This window comes from Belonocnema kinseyi, chromosome 3, assembly GCF_010883055.1.
Source record: "Belonocnema kinseyi isolate 2016_QV_RU_SX_M_011 chromosome 3, B_treatae_v1, whole genome shotgun sequence".
Classification (NCBI taxonomy): domain Eukaryota; kingdom Metazoa; phylum Arthropoda; class Insecta; order Hymenoptera; family Cynipidae; genus Belonocnema; species Belonocnema kinseyi.
This window is the reverse complement of record NC_046659.1, coordinates 153,821,869-153,846,747: the sequence shown is the minus strand read 5'-3', so window position 1 is coordinate 153,846,747 and position 24,879 is coordinate 153,821,869. Positions and strand designations below refer to the sequence as shown.

Below are 24,879 nucleotides of genomic sequence, written 5' to 3'. Positions count from 1 at the left end.
TGCAACACAGAGACGAGGAGAACCTAGAATGCTTATGTAAACTGTTATCGACAATAGGAAAAAATTTGGAAACTAATGATGTAAGTATTTCGAAATGATAGACAAAAATGTTTATTCAACCAAATTTTTAACTAAGTTTTCTGCTCTTGTTCTTTTTTTGGGGGGAATTTATCTTTTTCTTTTTGAAAATTCAATTACTTGCGTTTAAAAGCTAAACTTTTTTGTTAAAAATTAATTTTAATTTTGTTGGAAGATCCGTCATTTTAATTTAAAATTCATCTCTTTTCGAAAATGTAGCTACTTTCTTAAAAATTAATTTCCTAACTAAAAATTAATCTATTTTAGTAGAAAATTTAACTGTGTTTCCTGAAAATCCGATTTTGTTTGGTTAAGAATTAGAGTTTTAACGGAAAATTCAACTATTCTATTTTTGGTTGATTTTTAAAAAATAAAAATTCAATTTTTTGGTTGAAAAATAAGCTATTAAATGAAAAATTGTTTTTTCTTTGGATGAAAAGAAGTCTTTTAACTGAAATTTAACAAATTTTTTTAATCTGATATTTTGGTTCAGAATTACATTTTTAATGGAAAATTCAACTATTCCATCTTTTATTAAACTTTTATTTATTTATTGATTCTTTTTTTGTGGGTGATTTGGTTGAAAATTGATATGTTCTACCTAAAAATTAAACTAATTTTCCTAAAATTCATGTAATTTGTGGAAAATTTGTCTCTTTGGTTGAAAGTTAATTTTTTAAACTCAAAATTAAACCGTTCCATTTTGACTGGAAAATTCGCATTTTCTAGATCGAAATTTAACAATTTGGATATCAATTTGTCTTTTTAAATTAAAAATTCATTACTTTCTTTGAATTTTAATCTCATTGTGTGAAAGTTCTTTTTTTAGATTGAAAATTTAAGTATTCCAGTTAAATATTTACCATTCTAGTTGAAAATGCATCTTTTAGATTAGAAATAAATGTGCTTGGTGGAAAAATAATTGTTGTTATTGAAGATGCATAATTTTAATTAAAAATTCAATTTTTTGATTGAAAAATAAGGTATTAAATGAAAACTTGTTTTTCCTTTGGATGAAAGGAAGTGTTTTTATCGAAATTTAACTATTTTTCTTTAAAAAATCTGATTTTTTGGTTGAGATTTACATTTTTAATGGAAAATTCAACTATTCCATCTTTTATTAAACTTTTATTTATTTATTGATTCTTTTTTTGTGGGTGATTTGGTTGAAAATTGATATGTTCTACCTAAAAATTAAACTAATTTTCCTAAAATTCATGTAATTTGTGGAAAATTTGTCTCTTTGGTTGAAAGTTAATTTTTTAAACTCAAAATTAAACCGTTCCATTTTGACTGGAAAATTCGCATTTTCTAGATCGAAATTTTACAATTTGGATATCAATTTGTCTTTTTAAATTAAAAGTTCATTAATTTTTTTCATTAAAAAATTCTTATTTTAGATTGAAAATTTAAGTATTCCAGTTAAATACTTATCATTCTAGTTGAAAATTCATCTTTTTGATTAGAAGTAAATGCACTTGATGAAAAAATAATTGTTGTTATTAAAGATTCATCATTTTAATTGAAAATTCAATTTTTTATTGAAAAATAAGCTATTAAATTACAACTTGTTTTTCCTTTGGATGAAAGGAAGTGTTTTTACCGAATTTTAACTATTTTTATAAAAAAATCTGATTTTTTGGTTGAGAATTACATTTTTAATGAAAAATTCAACTATTCCATCTTCTATTAAAATTTTATTTATTTATTTATTCTTTTTTGTGGGTGATTTGGTTGAAAATTGATATTTTCTATTTAAACATTAAACTATTTTTGGAAAATTCATGTAGTTTCATTTAATTCATTTTTTTTCTTTAAAAGTTAATCGCATTGTTTCAAAATTCTTCTTTTTTTAAATTCAAATACTCCAGTTAAATATTCACCATTTCAGTTGAAAATTCATATTTTTGCCAGGTATATAATTCAAGTATTTAGTTGAAGATTCATGATTTTAGATGAAAATCAATCAGTCTGCTTAAAACTTAATTTTTTAAAGTAAAGGTTTAAATGTTCCATTTTTTTTTATTGATTTTTTCTAGTCCAGAATTTAAGAATTTAGATCTAAATAAGTCGTTTTTAATTGAAAATTCATAAAATATTTTGTTTAAAAGTTAATCACATTGTTTCAAAATTCTTCTTTTTTTTTAAATTCAAGTCTTCCAGTTAAATATTCATCATTTCAGTTAAAAATTTATCTTTTTGGCAGGTATAAAATTCCACTGTTCTAATTGAAAATTCGTGATTTTATATGAAAATTAATCAGTTTGGTAGAAACTTAATTTTTTGAACTGAAAATTTAAATGTTCTATTTTTTTTATATTGATTGATTTTTTCTAGTCCAAAATTTAAGAATTTAGATCTAAATAAGTCGTTTTTGATTGAAAATTCATAATTTTTTTTCTTTAAAAGTTAATCACATTGTTTCAAAATTCTTTTTTTTTTTTTAAATTCAAGTCTTCCAGGCAAATAATTCATCTTTAAGTTTATAAATAAATTTACTTGTTTGAAAAATAAATTTTTTTTATTGAAAATTAGTCATTTTAGTTTACAAAATCATGTCTTCAATTGAAAAATGAGCTGTTTTATTTTTAAAAAATTTCTTCGTTGGTTAAAAAAAAATTTCATAAACTAAAAATATTATTCCAGTTACATATTCCATAATTTTAGTTAAAAATTCTTTTTTTTTAGCATTGATTTTCTTAACATAAAACGTAATTATTTTAGTTTTGTATGACAATTGATCGTTTTTAGTAAAAGCTTTTTGCTTGTTTTGGTTGAAAGTGGAACTATTTCAGCAGAAGATTCATTGTTTTCGTTGAAAACTCATTTTTTATTTAAAATTCAATTATTTCGTGAAAATTCATGTTTTTTTTTTTGGTTTTTCTTTCTCTTTTTTTTTGTTAAAAAATTGTATTTTTTGGTAGAAAAGAAATCTTTTTGTTTAAAAATTAATCTCTATGGTTAAAAATTCATCTTTTTGGTTAAAAATTCGTGTATTTCAGGAAATTATTCATAACTTTGTTTGAAAATTCATCTATTTGGTTAAAAATTCCACTATTCCAGTTGAAGATTCATAATTTTATTTGAAAATTCATTTATTTTACAATAGTTAAATGAAGTTTAAAATACACGTTATGGTTTAAAATAAATGTTTGCGTTTTGCGAAAAATATGAATATGTTACTTTTAGTTCCCGGGAAAATTGAAAAACTAGACCGGGAATTTAAAATCGTCTGCCAAATCGCCACCCTGGAAAGTCTAATATATCATGGTGACAACATTTATTCTGAAAAATAATTTCAAGAAAAAAGATTTTTAAGATATTTCTAAAAAAATCAATATCCAGGCGATCGTGAATTTGATTTAAGGGGGGTCCCCTGGCGTGTATCTCGAAAAAAGGTGATTTTTCGGAAGTTTTTTTTTACGAAAAGAAAGTAGGATAGGCAGTTTATTTGAAAGGTATATTTGAGATATATGTTTTTTAAATGTATATGTTTTTCACTCTATATGGACCTCAATGACCCAGTGAAAACCAAACATAAATTTATTTTTTCACGTTTTGAACCGAAAAATAAAATTTTAACTGAAAATTTTACTATTTTTTGTTTTTGTTTTAATTATGAAAAACAATTATAGTTGCATAAAACTATGGTTCATATAGGACAGTTTTCAATACTCTATAAAATGAAATTTGAATCAAGTCGACAGGTAAAATTTTTTTCACGTAATCGTCTACACAAGTTGCAAAAAAATGACTGAGAAAACACGGTTTCTTACTATATCTTCTGAAATACTTGGAATTCAGAGCTGAAACTTTGTATAAATATTTACAGAAAATTTTTTAATAGATTAAGCTTTAAAAAAATCGATTTTTTCTCGATTCACACCAGGAGACTCCCCCTTAAACTCGACATCTTATTTTGTTTTTAGAACTTGAAGGATTATTTTAAGATTATGGACAGTATCGTGAATGATAAGGGACCTAATAAAATAAGTTCCCGAGTTCGTTTCATGATTCAAGACGTAATCGACTTGAGGTCGAATAAATGGGTGCCCAGGAAAGATGATAGTAATCCTAAGACTATGGACCAAATCCAGCGAGATGCAGAATCAGAGCGACTAGATGCGCGATTCAACCATTATCTCAACCTCTCTTTCGACGTTCCACGAAAGGATGGTCGAGGTGGCGACAGGAGAAGAAATAGTAAGAAATTTTATATCTATCAGGAGAGAAAAGAGTTAAAATTTAAAAAAAAAATCATTTTTTATAATTTCAAAGTATCGAAAACGAAAAAATTAGAAGGGACGAGAACTACCTACTCTCCTGCGACTTCGAAACTTAATAATAAACCTGTGAGTATTTAGTAGTTTTAATTTATAATTTAATTGGAGTAGTGTTTCATTTTAATAACAGGTCCCTATGGGTACCCTATTCAGGGTGGCTACTGGACCGGGAAACCTGGAAAACCGGGAAATGACAGTGAATTTATTTTTTGACCAACTTTGTCCAACTTTGATTTCAACCGTTTTTAAATAATTTCCTAAATTGTGATTTTTATAAATTATTATATCTTTTAGTTTAGAATGCTTAATTCGAAAATCTTTGACTTGAAAAATTTTCCATTTTAGATTTTTCAGTTTTAAGCATATATTTTTATTTAAAGAATTTTAAAATGCAGTTTTAAAGGTTAAACAAAATTAAAAATTCGAAGTTTTTAAAATCGAAGATTTTTTAAAATAAAAAACAGAGAGACCGGGAATTTCACGAATTTTCAGAAGAAAACTCCGCCCACGTTCGATTTTAACAGTTTTAAAATAATTGAAGTGCAGTTTTGAAGATTTAACAATTAAAAGCATTTGAAGCTGAAATTTTTTGTTAAAAAACAGTTTTATTTTATCAACTGTAAATATAAATAAATAAATAAATTATTATTTAAATGGATCTGTTATCTTAAATATAGAAATCTTGTTTTGACCAAAAGAATTCTAGATCCATTCAAAATTTGAGAATTTCCAGATTGTAACTCTTTCAATCTGAAAGGCTTGATAAGAATTCAAATTAATAAATCATTTATTCCGATAATTTTGTTTTTAAATTAAAATTTTCATGATTTATCAATAAAATATTTTTAATTCAGAATTTCAGGTATTCCTTTATATTATTTTTTTATATTAAATTTAATAAATAAATTTATTAATATATTATTTCTATTAATATTTTCAGCTATTAAAAAAATTTTAAAATAAAAATAAAAAATGTAAATGTATTTAGCAATAATTTCACTGTTCATTTAAGACGAGTAAATTGAAACCAAATATTTCAAAGAAAACAATTTGAAACTGAATTGTTTTACATAGAAAGCTTTGAATATTTAGATTTTCGAAGAACTTTTAAACTTTTAGCGTTACAATTTTAATTGTTTTTTTTTAAGTGTTTAATTTATAAGTGAAATTGTTAAATTTTGACGCATAAATAACAATTGAACACTTATTATTTGTAGAAAAAATTTGAGTAATTTTAAGAGATATTTAGAAGTTTTGAAAAGATTCAAAATTAATTAAACACTTGAAATTATTTCAAGTACTTTAAACGAAGTGTGTTAACATTTTTTCAGAACTTTTAAATATATTTTAAAATTAATCGAAATTTCCCTACAAATTTGGATAATCCTGCAAATTAAAAAAAAATCCTTAAAATCTTCTATAATTTTTCAAAATGAAAAATCATTTTCAATTTTCCTTTAATGTTAAGAACATTTTTTAATTTTAAAGTCTTTCACAATTCTTAAAAAAAACTCCAAATTTTTTGTTTGAAATCTGCAAAAATATAAATTTTATTTTAAATTCGGCTGTAAGTATTTGAAATTATTTCAAATTCTAAATTTAATTCGACTCTTTTTAAAACTTCTAAGTATCTCTTAAAATTACTCAAATAGCTTTACAAATAATAAGTGTTCTATTATTATTTATAAATTCAAATTCCAGTCTTTTTTTAATTTGCATGATTTTCTAAAAGTTATAGAAAAATTCAATTCATTTTGAAATATATTTAAAAGTTCCGAAAAAAAATTCCAAAATTATTTTGAATTTGGAAAAATTTAAAACCACTTCTAGATTTCTTAAGATTTTGAAATAAAATTTTAAAGCTTTTGAAGAATGCCTAGACTATTTAAAATTAAAATAATTTAACTTTTAATTTAAGGACTGTTAAGTTAAAAAAATTATTTTTCAATTTTTAATGTGTCTAGCTTAAAATTACTTAAAATCATATAATTTGGAAAATTTTTAAAGTTCATTGCCTGATTCTTTAATTTAGACTATTGAGAATTTTAACGTGGATTTATATTTTTGGAACTTAATCTGAATTTTTGAAATCTATAAATTATAAAAGTTCTAAATTTTCAGTTTATTTGCATTTTATTTAACATTGTTTTTTTTTAAGTGTTACCACCTTCCATTTGGTACGTATAAATTTTTGAGCATTTGATTATAAATTTTTGAATTGAAAAACTTTTAAACTTCAATTTTAAAAGTTTGGAATTCAAGGGTTCCACCGGGAATTTTTTTCTTTCATTAAAACGGCCACCCTGAAAATTGAACTACTCTAGTTAAATATTTAGAATATTATTTAAAAATTCATCACTTTCTTTGAAAATGTAACTATTTTCTTTAAAATTCGTTTTTTGTTCTTGAAAGTAATTTCTTGCTGAAAATTTGACTAGTTCCAATTAAAAATGCATCTGTTTGTTTAAATTCTTCTAAATTAAAATTTAACTTTTTTAAGTTTTGATTGACAATTTATATTTTGTAGTGAAAATTAAATTTTTTATTGAAAAATTCATTTCAGTTCAAAATTCTTATGTTTGGTTTAAAATTCATTCTTTTAACTAAAAATGTTTCTAATTATTCCGTTATTGATTGGAAATTATTATTTTTGTAGTTCAAATTTCAAGTATTTGGTTGTCAATTAAAAATTCAATTGTTTTGGTAAAAATTGACGTATTTTGTTTAAAAATATGTATTTGTTGGTAGAAAATTAATCTTCTTGCTTCAAAATTCATCTTTTTTGTTAAAAATTCAAGATTTCCTGTTAAATATACATATTTTTTATGGAATATTCATTTTTTTGGAATATAATTTAACTAATCCAGTTGAAAATTATAATTTCATTTTAAATTAATTTATTTGAAAAACTTACATAAACAATTTCTACAAAATTAATTTTTTTCAACTAAAAGTTTAACCATTCAATTTTTTGCAAAAAAATTGATTTTGTATGTGGAAAATGTAAGTACTTGCTTTAAAATGAATTTATTTTGCAATTTTTTGCTGTTTTGTGTGAAAGGATATGAATACGTTACTTTTCGTTGACCCGAGAAAATGAAAGATATTGGCCGGGAAACCCGGAAAATGCGCTGAAATTTGAAATCCGATAATTTTTATAGCCCGTTTTTGATAATTATACTAAAATTTTTTAAATCAGTACTTTGAAAGGAATTAACTGAGCATAATTTTTTCGAATAATAGGGTATCTACGCTACTAGAAAACCCTGAAATTTCCAGGGAATTGTTATATACCTGAAAAAGCCTGGAAATGTCAGGGAATTTTTTCGAGAGCATGTTTAATTTTGTAGTATTTGCAATTTAAAATTGAATAACCACGATTCATTTGTAGAAGTAAAATTATATTCCTATATTTAACTATTTTGTGAAAATTCGTTTTTTTTTCGTTGAAAATTGATCGTTTTTAGTTGAGAATTCGTTCTTTTTACTATAAAATTAAGCTTCTTGGTGGCACATTAATATTTTTGCTTGCAAATTCCACAGTGTATTTGTAATTTTTTCTCTTTCTTGACTGAAAATTCTTTCTTGTTTGAAAGTTCAATTCATATTAAAAAGTCGCCTTTTTTGTATGAATTTAACTTTTTTTAAATTAAAAATTCGTTTTTGTTGTTGGAATATCAGCTATTATATTTTTTATGTTTAGAACTCATCTTTTTTGGAATTAAAATATAAATACTTTGTTGAAAGTTAAACCTTTTTTGTTACAAATTAATTTTGTGTGTTTGAATATTTATCATTTTAGTTTAAAATTCATCTCTGATTGAAAAATGTGCAATTTTGTTGAAAATTCGCCTTTTTTCATTTAAGTTAATTTTTTTGGTTAAAAAATCATTTTTAGTTGAAAATTCATCTCTTTGGTCAAATATAATTTTTTAACTAAAACTTTAAATATTTAATTTTTCGTTTGACAATTTATCTCTTTAGTTGAAAATTAGTTCTTTTTTAGTATAAATTAACTTTCTGTTTGAAAATTCATCTTTTATGTCAGAAATTAATTTTTTAATTTTAAATTGAACTATTTCACCTCAAGATTTGACTATTTTACTGAAAAATTGTTTTTTGTGCTTAAAAAATCATTTTTAAATAGATAATATGACTAATCCAGTTAAATGTTCCATTATTTATAAATTCATTTCTAATTAAAAATAATTTTTATTAAATTTATATTTTTTAGTTCAAAGTTCATTAACGCTTTTTTATAATTTTTTTTAATTGAAAATTTAATGAATCCAGTTAAATTATTCATTGTTTTATTTAAAAATTCATCGCTTTAGTTAAAAATTATATTTGTCAACTAAAAATTTACCTAACTTAATCTCCTTCGTATTTGCTCAAAAGTAATTTTTTTAACTGAAAATTTAACTACTCTTATGTTCAAAATTCATCTTTTTTGGTTTGAAGGTTCATCATTAAAGATTCATCTCTTTGTTCTGTTGAAAGTTCGGTTTTATTATCGGTTGAAAGTTAATGTTTTGAACTAAAACCTTAAATATTCTAGTTTTGGTTAAAACTTTATCTTCTCTATTTCAAAATTCTACTATTTTGTAGAAAATGCATCATTTTTAGTTAAAAATTCAATTTTTTGTTTGATTATCCATCTATCTTTTTAAAAATACAATATTTTTATATGAAATATTAGGAATTCGAAGCGTTTTAAATTGAATTTAATGTAGTAATGACATTTGAATTTTACTTAAAAGAATATATTTCGCTATTTTTATGAAAATCTCCTTTATTTCTCCACTTTTTACAGGATTTTAACTGACGTGGAAAATATGTTTAATTCCAAATATTAATATTTTAAATATGCACTAAATTTAAGGTAAAAGAAGATAAAAAATTTGTTTTAATTTTTATTTGAAACATGTTCCATTAAAAAAGTAGAGACTTATTCTTTAATACATTTTGAATACATTTTGAAAAGCGATTGAAAGCACGAAATTTTGTCGATATTTCAAGGCCATTCCTGAATCGAATTCACCAAGATCCCCTGAATTGTACGCCCTTATAGTCAAGGAAATAATCAAAATGCCAGTTACCGGCACATCTGACTTTTTAAAAGTAATTCTGGACATGTGCCAAGCTGAATTTGATTCATATTTCAAGAAGGAAGATTTGAAGAGTATCAAAGTTAAAAAAATTGAAGAGTGTGTCGATCCCGTAAGTATCCTCGAAAACAAAAATGCAGGAGAATGTCATAAAATGTGAAATAAATCATTTTTATTTTACCATTATTACAGGAAAAGAAACAAGAGCTTCAAGAGCTTTTAGAAGAAGAAGAAGTGAAGAAGCGAATGATTTCTATTCGTAATATCTGGTAAGTTAATTATTTTATTTTATTATGGGAAAGCAATTGATCGGAAAAATCGGGAATTGGCTTGGAATTTTGAGCACCGGGAAATAACCATGAATTTTGATCGAAACCAAGGATTGTTTTAGATTTGCTTTCTTTTGTAGTAATTATGGAAAATCATTTTATATTTAGGATTTAAAAGTAAATGTTTTAGTTAAAAAGTTAATTTGCTTCCTTTTTTTTAAATAAAGAAATGCCTCTTTTTCCTCCTATTTCCAACAAAACTACCTCTTTTCTCGTTTTTTCGGTTAAATGGGAAGAAAATTGGTTCTTTTTGGTATAGAAAATTCATCTTTTAGTAGAAAAGTAGAAAAAAATTACATTAAAGACACTATTTTCTCACAATTGTCCGCTAATGCCACTATTTCTTCACTCTTCTTTGAAAAATATTTTTAAACTTCTTTGCTTATTAGTTACAGATTGTTTCAGTGGATGAATTTTCAACCAAATAGTTAAATTTAGTAAAAAAAAGATTACTTTCAATCAAATTGCTTAAATTTTCTGCCAAACAGTTGAATTTTCATGCCAAACAAAATAGTTCTCTATAAAACCATTGAATATTCAACAAAAAATTTAATAGTTAATATTCAAACCAAAAAAGATTTTTAATAAAAAAACACATCACTATAACCAAGAAAAAACTTGAATTTTCAATATAAAAATTTAACACTCAACTAAAACAGATTAATTTTAAATTTTTTAATTTTTAAATTTTAAATCCACAGTAGTAATTGACTATCAAAAAGATGATTTTCTAAAAAAATACATGAATTTCCAACAAAAAATCGAAGTTAAATTCACAGTAAAAAATTTAATTTGCAATAAAAAGAGAACTAATTTTCTGCTTAATTTTTTATTTAATTTTCAACCTAGAGACGAATTCCCCAGAAATGGTTGAATTTCCAACTAAAAATGTAATAATTATAATTTAAACCAAAAAGATTTTTATTTTAAATAAAAAAAACAGTTAAATATAACCAAAATACGAATTTTTAACAAAATACTTGAATCCTGAACTAAAACAGATTACTTTTCAGTCATACAGTTACATTTTTAACAAAAAAAAGTAATTTTCTAATAAAAAATTTTACAGCAAATAGTTGAATTTTAAACCCAGAAGATTAATTTTCAACCAACAAAGAAACGATTTAAAGAAATGCATGAATTTTCAACCAAATAGTTACATTTTCATCTAAAAAATATAAATTAAAAAAAAATCGTATAGTTAAAATTTCAGTTAAAAAGATTAATTTTTAACCAAACAGTTAAATTTTCTGCCAGAAAAAACGAATTTTCAACTAAATTTTCTGAACAATGAATAAATACATTAATTCTTAAACTAAAAGGAATTAATTTTTTACCAAGAATTGTGTAGTAAAATTTTTATTGAGGAGAATGAATTTTGAATTTAAAAAAACGAATGTTATGTAAAACAGTTTAATTTTGTACTAAATTATTTAATTTTTGTGTCCAAAATATGAATTTTCAGTTTAAAAATTTTTTAAAAGAAAAAAAAAATTTCATCTAAAATTATGAATATTTCAAAAAAACAAAATATCTTTTAAGAAACTAGTTAAATTTTCAACCAAGAAGTTGAATTTTCAAACTAAAAAGTTGAATTTTTATCGAAAAATCAAATAGTTGGTATTTCATAAACTAAACATTTTTATTAAAAATGAAAAAAAAGTTGGATTTAACCAACAAAAACGAATTTTCAACTAAATTTTTTGTACAATGAATAAATATTTTAGTTTTTAAAGTAAAAGAAATTAATTTTTTACCAAGAAAGGTGTAGTCAAATTTGTATTGAGGAGAATGAATTTTGAATTTTAAAAAACTAATGTTATGTAAAACAGTTTAATTTTGTACTAAATTATTTAATTTGTGTGCCCAAAATAAGAACTTTCTAAAAATATTCATTTTTCAACAAAATAATTAAATTTTCAACTTAAAAACATAATTTTTAAAAGAAAAAAAAACAAAAGTTCCATTTAAAATTATGAATCTTTAAAGAAAAAAAAATATCTTTTAAGATACTAGTTAACACGCTAACAAATTTTCAACGAATTTTTTTGTACAATGAATAAATACTTCAATCTTTAAACTAAAAGAGATACATTTTTTACCAAGAATGGTGTAGTAAAAATTTGTATTGAGCGGAATGAATTTAAAATGTTAAAAACGAATATTATGTAAAACAGTTTAATGTTGTACCAAATTATTTAATTTTTACGCCCAAAATAAGAATTTTTTACTCAAAATTGAATTTCCAACAAAATAATTAAATTTTCAGTTTAAAAACATAATTTTTTAAAGAAAAAAAACTAATTTTCATCTAAAATTGTAAATCTTTAAACAACAAAATTATCTTATAAGAAACTAGTTAAACTTTCAACCAAAAAATTGAATTTTCAAATTGAAAAGACGAATTTTTAACGAAAAATCAAATAGTTGATATTTCATAAAATAAAGATTTTGATTAAAAATGAAAAAAATTTGGATTTAACCAACAAAAACGAATTTTCAACTAATTTTGTTGTAGAATGAATAAATACTTTAGTTTTTAAATCAAAAGAGATTAATTTTTTACCAAGAAAGGTGTAGTAAAATTTTTATTGAGGAGAATGGATTTTGAATTTTAAAAAATGAATGGTATGTAAAACAGTTTAATTTTGTACCAAATTATTTAATTTTTGTGCCCAAAATATGAACTTTCTACAAAAAATTGAATTTTCAACAAAATAATTAAATTTTCATCTAAAATTATTAATCTTTAAACAAAAAAACGATCTTTCAAGAAACTAGTTCTAGAAAACAGTTGAATTTTTAACCCAAAAATATTAATTTTCATCAAAAATATTAATTAACCAGGCAGTTGCATTTTTAACCATGAAATTTGTATAGAAAGTTAATTGAAATTAAATTTTTGAATTATCAAGTTAAAAAGATGCATTTTTAATAGAGCAGTTGAATTTTCAACCAAATAGTATGCATTTTTTGCAAAATTGTTTAATTTTCAACAAATAAGTTAATTCTGAGCAAATAATAAAAATCTTAAATAAAAATTGTGAATTCTTAGCAAAAAATTTAATAGGAGACTTTTGTATCGAGAAGAATAAACTTTTGAACATGAAATAGTCTTATTTTTTAATTGGATTCTGTTAATTCAGTTCGTATTTAAGTAGAAAAACGGAAAAGACTTTCAAGCCTGCAATAAATAAATAGGAATTTTGATCCTTTATCGACTTTCATCCTAAAATGGCCTGGAATATTTATTTTTGTTTAAAGTCTTTTTAAAATCATTTTCATAATTTCTCTCAGGTTCATGGGAGAGCTTTTCAAGCATGGAGTATTGCCTCCGCCAATGATGATTGCCTGCTTGAAACGTTTATTGGAACAAAAAGACGACGATAGCTTAGAATTTCTGCACAAACTGATAGTAGAATTCGGAGAAAAATTGGAAATCGCTGAAGTAAGTCTGAAATTCTTTAGGGAATTTAGGTTTTAATTTGAATATTAATTGTGAGTTTAATTTTCTTTCTTTTTTCAGGAATTAAATGATGTTTTCGAGCAGATGCAAAAAATCATAAATGAAAAAGGATCTACGAAAAAAGTCCGTTCCCTTTTTCAAGATGTTATCAACATGAGAGCGAGCAACTGCGCTTCCAGAAAAAACGAAAATATTTTGAAATTTGCGATAAATATTCCAGAAAATGCAGAGGCCGAGGAATTTGATTGGCAACTGGAATATCTTCGTCTTGACGATTTATCGAAGGATATATTTAATCCTTAAATACCGTTTTTTCACGTATGGGCCTGCATTTTAATTTTTCCAAAGATTCTACCAAAGTATAAATAACTGGAATCTTTTTAACGATAAGATTTTAACAAAAATAGTATTTTTTGTACTATGATTTAAGTTTTTTATGCTGTAAAAATTTTGTTTGTAGTATTTAATAATGGGGGAGCTTACCCAGACCGAGTTTTGCGATAATTTAAATTTAATAAATAAAAAACAGCTTTTTTTATATGAATTATTCATAAAAGTTTATGGGTTCATTTGTAAAATAAAGTAAAAAAGTAAGCCGTCCAGTTTGAAGAGAAAAGAAATAATATTTTTAAATTACTTGTCAGTTTTTCGTATGTAGTTCTCAATTTTACAAAAATATTACATTATTGTCTGCCGAAAAAACTTGAAAGTAGATATTTTGATAACATTTACTATTTTTAATACCAAATAATTGAATTTTCAACTAATAAAGATGAATTTTGAAACAAAAATGAACTATTTCATTTTTCTAACGAAAAAAGCTCAAATTTTCAACAAAATACATAAATTTCTAACTAAATATTTGAAGATCTATCTAAAAAGGGCAAATTTTCTACTAAAAGAAAAAGAATTTTCGACAAAAATGATAGATTTTCAACGAAAAAATAAATTTTAAACCAAAAATGAAATAGTGAAATGTTAAATTAAAAAATTGAATATTTGTAATATTTGTATTATTTGTTCAATTTGTAACAAAAAAAAAAGTGAATTTGGAACTAAATAAGAAAAAATTTGCAGTCCAAAATGGAATAGGAATAGAATTTTTTACTAATGTTATTAATCTGAAATCAAAAAAATTACCTTTTGAAGTAAGAAGTATAATTTTGAACCAAAAATGATGAATTTTCAACGAAAAATTAGAAAATGGGATATTCCAACAAAAACAAAAAAAGATTTTAATATTAAATAAAAAAAGTGTATTCTTTTTAATTTAAAAGTCTACTCTTGTATTTTTGGTTAAATATTGGAATATTTGTCGAAAATTTAACTTTTTCGTTGAACCTTCCTTTTTTTTATATAAAACTCACGCTTTTGGAGTAAAAATACATTTTTCAGTAAAAAGTATCTTTTTTTTAATTTCGCTTGTTGAAAATTTGTCTCTTGCTTTAAAAATTCAACTTATTGGTTGTAATTGTTTCGTCTATAATTGAACTATTTTGTTAAATTTGAATTAAAAAGTTGAATTTAAACAAAAAAGACGAGTTTTAAATAAAATACCTTCTGTTGAAAAAATAATGGTTAACCAAAAAAAAAAAAAAACTGGAGATTTGAAACATAATATTAAATTTTCAACTAAAAGTAATAAATTTTAAAAAATGCAGTAAAGTAGTTTAATTTTCATTTAAAATATAATTTTGAACCAAAAAAGGGCTATTAAAAAATATATTTGATATTTCACTTAAATTTTCAAACAAAAAGATGAATTTTTATCTGAAATATTAATTTTTAACAAAAGAAAAATGTTTTTAGCAAACTCGTTAAATTTTTAACCAGAGTAATGCATTTTTAACAAAAATAAATTAATTTGCAAACGAAAAGAATAATTTTCTTTAGAAAAGTCAACTTTCAAACACATAGTGGAATTTTTAACTAAAAAAAATTAATTTTCAAGAAAAAATAAACGAATTTTTTAAAAATTGTTTTTATTTTTCGCCTAAAAGTGTTTTTTTCAAACAAAAAGGATAATTGTTAAGCATAATGATTAATTTTCAACCAAAATAGACAAATTGAAAATTTAATTGTGTTGATAAAAATTGATTGTATTCACTTCAAAATTGATTATATTTACTTAAAGGAAATTTTTACTGAGAAAATTTAACTTCCATTATTACTTGAAAATTGACTTTGGTTGGAAATTTAATTAGTTTGTCTAAAATTGAACGATTTTGTTAAATTTAAATTAGAAAGTTGAATTGAAACAAAAAAAGACAACTTTTAAATAAAATACCTTCTGCTGACAAAATTATTGTTAACAAAAAAAAAGAAAAAAAAAAACGGGAGATTTAAACAAAATATTAAGTTTTCGACCAAAAATAATGAATTAAAAAATATGCAGTAAAATAGTAAATTGTCATCAAAAGAAGTGAATTTGCAACTGAAAAAATAAATTTCTAACAAAAAATGAAATAGTTCAGTTTTCAGTTAAAACATAATTTTGAACAACAAAAAGGAGATTTAAATAAAGTACTTAAATTTTCAACCAAAAAGATGAATTTTTATCTGAAATATTAATTCTTAAGAAAAGAAAAATATTTTTAACAAAGTAGTAGAAGCTTTTAACCAGAGAAATGAATTTTTAACCAAAATAAATTCATTTGAAAACTAAAAGAATAATTTTATTTAGAAAAGACAACTTTCAAACACATAGTTGAATTCTTAACTAGAAAAAAGAAATTATTTTCAAGAAAGGAAAACGAATTTTTAAAAGATTGCTTATATTTTCCGCCGAAAAGTTTTTTTGTTCAAAAAAAAAGGTTAATTTTTAAGCATACTGATTAATTTTTAAAGAAAAGAGACGCTATTTTTAATATCAAATAATTGAATTTTCAACTAATAAAGATGAATTTTGATCTAAAAATGAAATAATTCAATTTTGAACCAACAAGATGATTTTTCAAACAAGAAGATGAAATTTCTACTAGAAAGACAAATTTTCAACAAAATACATAATTTTTTAACTAAATATTTAAAGTTCTAACTAAAAAGTCAAATTTTCTATTAAAAGTAAAAAAGTTAATGTTCAACAATATAGTTCATTTAAAAAAAAAGAAGTGAATTTTGAACTAATAAAAAAACATTTTCAATCCAAAATGGAATAAGTTAATTTCCTCTTTAAAAAAAATTAATTTTTAACCAAAAAAGCGAATTTTTTAATAGAATAGTTAAATTTCTAACCATAGAAATCGGTGAAAAATGATCTTTCCTGTTTACAGTTTTATTTTTTCTGTTTAAAATGTCATTTTTTGTTGAAAATTTGGCTCTTGCTTTAAAAAAAAAAATAGGTTGTAAATGCAATTGTTTGAGTAAAAATTATTTTTGTTGAAAACTCATCCTTTTCGGGTTTAAAACTCACATTTTTTTCATCCATTCAAAAAAAAACTTCACTAAAATAGTTAAATTTTCAACCAGAAGCAATAAATTCTAAAAAAAAAAACTATTTCAATTCAAAAATTAAAATTTCATTGAAACAAGTAAGTTTGTAACTAAAAGAATAAATTCAGAATAAAAAATAAAGTAGTTAAATTTTTAATCGAAATAAATGAATTTGCAAATAAGAAGAATAATTTTCGAAAAAAAGTCAACTTTCAAACACATAGATCCTTTTTCAATTAAAAACTCAGTTTTCAAGAAAAGAACGAATTTTGCAAAAATTACTTAAATTTTCAACCGAAAAATGATTTTTCAAACAAACAACATTTGTTAAGCATAATGATTAATTTTCAGCAAAAAGAGAAGAATTGGAAATTTATTTATTTTGTTAAAAATTTATTGTATTTAGTTTAAAATTATTTTTTCACAACTATTCTATTATTGCTTCCAAATTTATTAATTTTTCTTCCTTTGAAAATTCATCTTTTGTGGTAGAATATTCTTCTTTGTTACTAATTCATCTCATTAGTTCAAAATTATTATTATTTTTTAATTAATCTTTTTCGGTAGAAAATTAATCCTATTATTTGAAAATTTACCTTCTCGGTTGAAAATTCTTTTCTTTATTAAAAATTGGACCGTTCCATTTTTGTTAAAAATCTATCTTGTTCTATAGAAATTTAATCTTGATTAAAAATTCATCTTTTTGGTTAAAAATTTAAGTATTTCGTTAGAAATTTATTTTCTTTAGTTTAAAATAAGTCAATTTTTAACGAAAAAAAAAAACAATAAAAAAAAAACAGATTTTCACCAAAACCGTTTGTTTTAAACTAAAGAGCAGATATTTCAACCAAAAATATATTTTAAATTAGAGGCCGTCGAATTTGATCAAAAAGGACGAACAAGTAAAAGACAAATTTTCAACCAATAAGAAGAAACTTCAACTGATAAATTTTTGATCCAAAAAGCAATAAAGCTATTTTTTTATGGAATACATTTTAATTTTCGCAGAACTGGGCCCCGAATAGATCGCGCTAAAAACAAAAAAACAGTATTTTTTATTTTATATTTCCAAAGAATCTTCACTAAAAACAAGATTTAAGAAAAAATCCTGGTACTGTGGTTCAATTTGTTTACATTTAAAAAGATTATTTTAAATAGTATTTAAGTGACTGCGGTTTATAATTGTTCTTCACTGACAATAAGATTAAGAAAACAGTTTTTTTGTGCTGTAGATCAAATATATTTTATTTTTTACTCGAAAAAATTATATTGTCTTAAATATTAATAACAGAAAGAGAGCTGCGTTTTGATAGTTTCAAAGATTCGAGATCTGAAATGAACGCTTTTATGGTCTAATCCTTGAAAATGTAAAGCTATAATTTTGTACTTCCGCACTTTTTTTTTAAAATAAATTTTTTATAAAAAACCATGGAATGAACAAAATGAAAATATTCTGATTAACCTTTTAAGAAGATAGAGTAGACAAATCGAATTCAATTTTATTGGTGGTACTTTGCACTGTAAAATTTACAAATTTAATTTTTTTAAATAACTAAAAATTAGTTTTAATTTGTCATCAAATTGAGGAAAATTTGGAAAATTATTGAAGCCCTGACGATCTTCTGAAATGGGCGGAGCTAGTTAAAGGCCCTTCCTCAGCAAATCCAGCTATTTCCTGGGGAACTATGGAATATTCTTCAACTCCTGTGCATGGACGACACATGCATTCAATGGGGGCCTTTGTTGTCACCTATAATTGTCAAAATTATTCATTGTTAGAATTTTTTAAAGATTTTGTGTACAATTTTCATTTCACAGAGTCGCTACAGGTCAAAGAATTCCAGAAAGTCAGGGTGCTTGAGACTTGGTCAAAGAAAATCAGGAAATATCAGGTTATTTTAGATCAACTGAAGTTAAAAGTTACTTTTATGATTTTGTTACAAAGTTTTTTTTTTAGAAAATTCAACTATTTTGGTTAAAAATCGAAAATATTCAGTTAAAAATTAATCTCTTTTAGTTGAGGATTTATACTATTTTGTTCAAAATTCGCCCTTCCTTTGTTAAATTCAACTAATTTTGATTTAAAATTGAAATCTTTTTTGGTTAAAATGTCAACTATTATATTTTTCGTTAAAACTCCTTTTTTTCTTGTTTTTTTTTTCTTTTTTTTTTTTTTTGGTTGGCATGGTTGAAAGTAAAACTATTGTGTTTGAAATTCATTTTTTGCTTGGTAATTCATGATTTTATTTCAGAAAACCTTTATCTTATTTTGGAAATTTAACTCTTTTGTTGAGCCTTTTTTTGAAAATAATTTTTATGAACTGAAAATTTAATTTTTACATGTTTGGCTGAAAATTTAGTGTCTTTAGTAAAATATTATACTATTTGTTTGAAAATTCGACTTTAGTGATAACAAAATGTTGAATATTTAACAATTATGTTGAAAATTCCTTTAAAAATTTGAACATTTGGTTGAAAATTTATGTATTTTTTCAAAAATCAATGTTTTGGTAGAAAATTTAGCCTTTGGGTTAAAAATGATTTTTTTCAACCGAATTTTTTACTTTGATTTTTTTGTCGAAAATTGATCTTTTTTCATAGAAATTTAATCTTTTTGGTTAAAAAGTCATTTAATTAAAACTTGAAATTAAAATTTGTTTAATTTAGCCTTTGGGTTGAAAATATAACTATTTGGTTTAGCATTGATTATTTTCGTTCAAATTTGAACTATTTTGGTGAAAATTATTTTTGTTTTAGTCGGAAACTTATTTTCTTAAACTTTAAATTGAACTATTTCAGCTTTGGTAGAAAATTAATGTTTTTGTTTTCAAATTCTTTTTTTTTCTGGTAACATGTTAATCTTTCTGGTGACCAATTCATCTCTTTAGTTGAAAATTTAACAATTAGTTTGGAATTTCCTTTAAAAATTTGGTTGAAAATTTATGTATTTTTACAAAAATTAATCTTTTGATAGAAAATGTATATTTTTGGTTAAAAATTATTTTTTGAAACAAAAATTTATCTTTTTCATAGAAAAAAATCATTAAAAAAGTTTAAAAAATCATTTTATTAAAAATTTGTATTTTTTTTAATTGAAAATTTAACTACTATTTAGTTTAGCATTTATCATTTTCGTTGAATTCGAACTATTTTAGTGAAAATTATTTTTGTTTTTGTTGGAAACTTATTTTTTTAACTGTAAATTTAACTATTTCAATTTTGGTACAAAATTAATATTTTGGGTTGAAAATTAATTTTTCTAGTTACATATTAATCTTCCTGGTGACCAATTTATTTCTTAAAGTGAAAATTTAACAATTAGGTTGATAATTCCTTAAAAAATTCAAATATTTGATTTAAAATGTATAAATTTTTTTAAATTAATTTGTTGGTATAAAATGTATCTTTCTGGCTGAAAATTCTGTATTTTTTCTTTATTAAACATTATTTTTTAACTGCAAATTTAACATACATTTTTTTTTCGAAAATTGATCTTTTTGATCGAAATTTAATCTTCTTGGTTAAAAAATATTCTGTTTAGTTGAAAATTTAACTAATTCGCTAAAAATGGACATTATTTGCTTAAAAATTAATATTTTCACTATAAATTTAACTATTTTATTTTCGGGTAAAATTTGATTATTCTTGTTAAAAATTTATTGGTTTATAGTTCATCATTTTGGTTGAAATTTTAACTATGTTGGTGATTTTTTTTATAAATCATTTTCTTAAATGAAAATTTAGCTTTCATATTTGGTAGGAAATTAATTTTCTTGGTTAAAAGTGCAAATATTTAGTTGAAAAATCATGTATATTTAAAAAAAATCAATCTTTGTCGGTAGTAAATCGAGACAAATCTTGTTCTTTAATTTATATTTTTGTTTGAAAATTCTTTTATTTAGTTGAAAATTAGTTCTTTTATTAATAATTAATTTTCTAAAGTAAAAATGTAATTATTCCATTTTTTGTCGACAATTTTTCTTTTTTATATAAATTAAAATTTTTTGTTTGAAAATTTGTATGTTTTGTTGAAAATTGAACTATTTCGTTGAAAATTAAACTGTTTTTTTTTTAAATTTGTTTTTATTTTTTTGCTTGAAAATTCATTTTTCTGACTAAAAATTAGACTTTTTTATTTTCGGTTGAAAAAATGTTTATATTTTTAATTGAAAATTTGTCTTTTGGTTGAAAATTCAATTACTTGATTATAAATTTTTTTTTCGTTAAAGATTCATCATTTTAGTTACAGATTAATTTCATTGGTTAAAAATTGACTAATTTTGTTGAAAGAAAATTAGTTTATTAAACTGAAAATGTAGCTATTCCATTATTGTTTAAATATTTATATTTTTGTTGTTGTAAATGCATTTATTTGATTAAAGAATCATCTTTTTGGGTTAAAGATTCAACGTTTTGGATGAGAGTTTTTTTCTTTATTGACCGAAAAGTCTCTGCGTTTAAAATTTCATCTCTCTTTTTGGTTTAAAAATTGGTCTGTTTTGGTAGAGGATTCAACTATTTTGTTGAAATTTTGTATTTTTTGGTTTAATTCAACTGTTTTTAAATGAGAATTGTTTTAGAATATTTGGTTTAAATTTCATGTATTTTAAAAATAATTAATCTTTTTCGGTGGAAAATGAATCTTCTTGTTCTATGTTTGGTTAAACATTCTTTTCTTTGTTTGAAAATTAGTTTCTTTTTTTATTAAAAAATTTTTTTTCAACGAAAATTTGACTTTCATCTTTTGTCGAAAATTTATTTTTTATAAAAATTGAATCTGCTTAGTTGAAAATTTATCTGTTTGGTTAAAAATTTATCTTATTTGGTTAAAAATTTATTTTTTTACTAAAAATTCAATTAATAATTTAACTAATAATTTAACTATTCAAGTTTTTGTTCAAATTTATCTTCTTTATTTAAAAATTCGTCTTTTGGGCTGAAAGTATTTTTTTTGTTTGTTACAAATTCATGATTATAGTAGACATTTCTATTTTTTGAAAATGTAACTATTTTGGTGAAAACTATTTATTTATTTTTCTTTTTTGAAAATTCAACACTTTCTAAAAATTTTTCTTTTTGTTTTGAAAATAAGTCTTTAGTTGAAGGATTCAACTAATTTGTGGAAAATTTTTAGTTTTGGTTTAATTTAACTGCTTTTGATCAAAAAAAAAAAATGTTTGTGGAAATATCTATTCAGATACTTTTTTTTTGAAGATTTATCTTTTTTTTAATCAAAGATTCATCATTCTGAGTGAGAATTGAACAATTTTTTTGGGAATTCCTTTTCTTTCTTAGTGAAAAATTGAATTCTTCCATTTTTTGTTAAAATTTAACCTTTTTGATGAGAAAATTAATGTTTTTCCTAAGAAACCAACCTTTTTTTTGGTAGAGAATTAATCTTCTTTTTTGAAACTTGAACTTTTTGGTTGAAAATGAGTTTTTAAAAATAAAAATTGAATTGAGATTTTTTAAATTGGATTAATTGAAAATTGCCAGCTTTTGTATAATTTTTTTTTAATAAAAATATTTTTTGGTGGAAATAACGAATATGACACTTTCTGCCTGGAAACATTTTTTTTTTTTTTTGTATCAGCATTATTGACCTCCTAGGTGTAAAATTTTTTTATATCTAATAACGAATTTATAAGTCAGCGGAAATGAAAAATTGGTTAGGGGAAAGTCAGGCAATTTCAAAATTGGGATTTGATAGGAACCTTCTTTCAATTTCTTCATTCAAAAATGTCGTTCTTGGACACTTGGAAAGATAGTTAAACTTTCCCGCGCGGTTCGGTTCGCGCGTTCCTACGGCGAAAAGTCAAACAAAGAAAGCAATATGGCCGCGTGAAAAATTTGTGTTGAAAATCACCTTTTTCAAAAGAAAAAGCAATATTCTGCGGGGAGTTACTATTTTTTTTTGCTTCAAATTTTCGACATTTTTGAAAGAAGATAACACTCGTGTGTGTATTTAATCAACCTTTCTAAATTTCCGTTCACCAGGCTTTGCCTTTGGACAGAAAAGTGATACGCTCGCCTCTCTTTCCCCGCTCTCCTGACAACACATACAACTCCTTTCCATTTGCCAAATTTTTGAGCCAGAAACCTGCAAAAATAGGTTTGTTATAACTTTTTTGTATACAGAATATTTACAGATTGAATATTGAGGCTTGTTGAAAATATTTAAACCACAGGTTCATTTTTCATCTTCAAATGCTGTTATTAGTACTTGCAGTAAAACGCATAACCTGTCGAATTTCAGATTTTATATTTAATTTACAATTGCCGGTTTATAAAAATGTTGTGCAAAATTTTTTGAATAAATTTTCAAGTATTTTTTTTTTACTTTTTAAAATTGATTTGAAGGTGTATTTGTTGATGTGTTTCAAACTGTTTTGAAATGTAAATGTAGTAAATTTTCTGACACTTGTCAAAAACGAGAAGTTCTCAGAAATAATGTAATCTTATAATTTCGCAATAAGTATTTGTTAAAAACATATGTGTGGCTCTTATTTTATCATGAAAGTTTTCAGAAGTTGTCAAAAAAGGTAATTAATTTGTTCAATGAGTGTTTTTTTGTGATTGTCCTCTGAAAATTTTCTATTTATTTCTTATTCTGAAATCGCTGTGACACTTTTATTATTTATAAGTTGTGTAGAGAAAAATTCACTTCAAAAGGGTCAATCTTATTTTTCCAATGAAGGTACCATCTGAAATTGGGCTGTACATATTTTTAATATATTTCAAAGTTTGAGGTTAAGTCTGTAATGGTATATGTAAAAGAATAAAGAAGTATAAAATAATAAAACAGTGTGAAATCTCGTTGAATTTATCACGAGAACCTTATTTTTGAGTTATTGTCTTTTGATAAATAAATATTTCCGAGAATTTAAAAATATTTCAGATTTCAAAATGCTTTAAACGTTTTTGAACGTTTCACGAAGATATTGCAAACATTTCACAAAGATTAAAAAAATTGCGATGATTGGAATTAGTTTCGAATTTTTTTGATGATTTCAAAAGATTTTAACTAGTCAATTGATTTTAAACAAATAATACAAAAGATTTCACAAATATATTTTAAATGATTCATAAAAATTTCAAATATTTCAAAGAATTCAAGAAGGTTACAGTGCACCACATTTCAAAGATTCGAAACGGTTTTAAAAGGTTTTAAAACACTTTAGAAGATTTCACCAAGATTTAAAATAATTCAATAATTTCAATGAAAGATTTCACAAACAAAAATTTCAGAAAGATTTTAAATATTCCAGTGATTTCAAACGAACTCAACATATTTCAGAAGGATTCAAAAATGTTTCTAGTTTTGTTTAAATTGTAGTATACTATTAAATAATATTTTTTAAATTTTAAGCGTAGCTTTGTACTTGTTACTGGATATAACTACTGAGTTGAAAATTAATTTTTTAAGGGTTTTAATGCATTTTTTAAATGAAAATTTATCTGTTCTGGTTTTGATTAAAAATGAATTTTTTTAGTTGAAAAATCATCTATTTTGTTGAAAATTCGTCCATTGTAATCGAAAATTAATCTTACTGGTTAAAAATACTCTTTTTGCTTGAAAATTAGACAGTTTAGCTGAATTTCTTTCCTCTGGCCTGAACAATCTTTCCTAGTTGAAGAATCCTCTTTTTCGGTTAAATTTAACTGCTTTAATTTCAAATTAAAATCTTCTTTAGTTGAAACATCAACTATTTCATTTTTCGTTCAGAATTTATCATTTTTCGTTGGAAATTCAACAGCTTGGTGAAAATTACTTTTTTTTTGGTTGAAAATTAATTTTGTTATCTGAAAATTTAACTGTTCATTTTTTTATTGACATTTTTTTTGGTTTAAAATTCAACTATTCCAATTAAAGATTTATCATTTTGGTTAAAAAGTCAATACTTTGGTTAAAAATGGAACTGTTGTTAAAAATTCATCTAATTGGTACAAAATGTAACTATTCCAGTTAAAGATTTAGCATTTTAGTAGAAAATTCATCACTTTTATGCAAATATAACTATTTTTTTTTAAATTGTATCAGCTTTGTTTGAAATTGAACTTTGAAATTTTTTGTGAAATTGAAATTTCACTCTTTTGTTAAAAATTAATTTTCTTTTTATAGGAAATTAATCTTCTCTGCTGAAAATTTATCTGCTTGATTTAAAATTGAACTATTTCATTCG

The 24,879-nt window shown here is 22.8% G+C and overlaps 3 protein-coding genes across 4 annotated transcripts in view; 2 read left to right on the top strand and 1 right to left on the bottom strand.

Annotated features, from left to right (window-relative positions):
* Nucleotides 1-13,617, top strand: part of LOC117170074 — a 114,316-nt gene extending 100,699 nt beyond the window's left edge. The window contains exons 38-44 of the mRNA XM_033356596.1: nucleotides 3-80; nucleotides 4,008-4,281; nucleotides 4,357-4,430; nucleotides 9,381-9,581; nucleotides 9,662-9,738; nucleotides 13,096-13,246; nucleotides 13,325-13,617. Of these exons, the coding sequence (XP_033212487.1) occupies nucleotides 3-80; nucleotides 4,008-4,281; nucleotides 4,357-4,430; nucleotides 9,381-9,581; nucleotides 9,662-9,738; nucleotides 13,096-13,246; nucleotides 13,325-13,567 (1,098 nt within the window). The 3' untranslated portion in view covers nucleotides 13,568-13,617. The remainder of the gene's footprint in view (nucleotides 1-2; nucleotides 81-4,007; nucleotides 4,282-4,356; nucleotides 4,431-9,380; nucleotides 9,582-9,661; nucleotides 9,739-13,095; nucleotides 13,247-13,324) is intronic.
* A 4,587-nt stretch (nucleotides 13,618-18,204) lies between these two features.
* Nucleotides 18,205-24,879, bottom strand: part of LOC117169239 (partner of bursicon-like) — a 14,927-nt gene continuing 8,252 nt past the window's right edge. Inside the window, exons 5-6 of the mRNA XM_033355509.1 lie at nucleotides 22,671-22,796; nucleotides 18,205-18,446 (exon numbers count right to left, since the gene is read on the bottom strand). Coding sequence (XP_033211400.1) covers nucleotides 18,297-18,446; nucleotides 22,671-22,796 — 276 coding nt within the window. The 3' untranslated portion in view covers nucleotides 18,205-18,296. The remainder of the gene's footprint in view (nucleotides 18,447-22,670; nucleotides 22,797-24,879) is intronic.
* LOC117169237 (zinc finger CCCH domain-containing protein 10-like) overlaps nucleotides 22,545-24,879 on the top strand; it is a 64,362-nt gene continuing 62,027 nt past the window's right edge. The window contains exon 1 of one of the 2 annotated variants that reach the window (XM_033355507.1): nucleotides 22,545-22,653. The gene's annotated coding sequence lies outside the window, so the exon portion shown is untranslated. Of the gene's footprint in view, nucleotides 22,654-22,693; nucleotides 22,809-24,879 lie in introns of those variants that run through there. The other variant, XM_033355505.1, reaches the window with a different exon arrangement.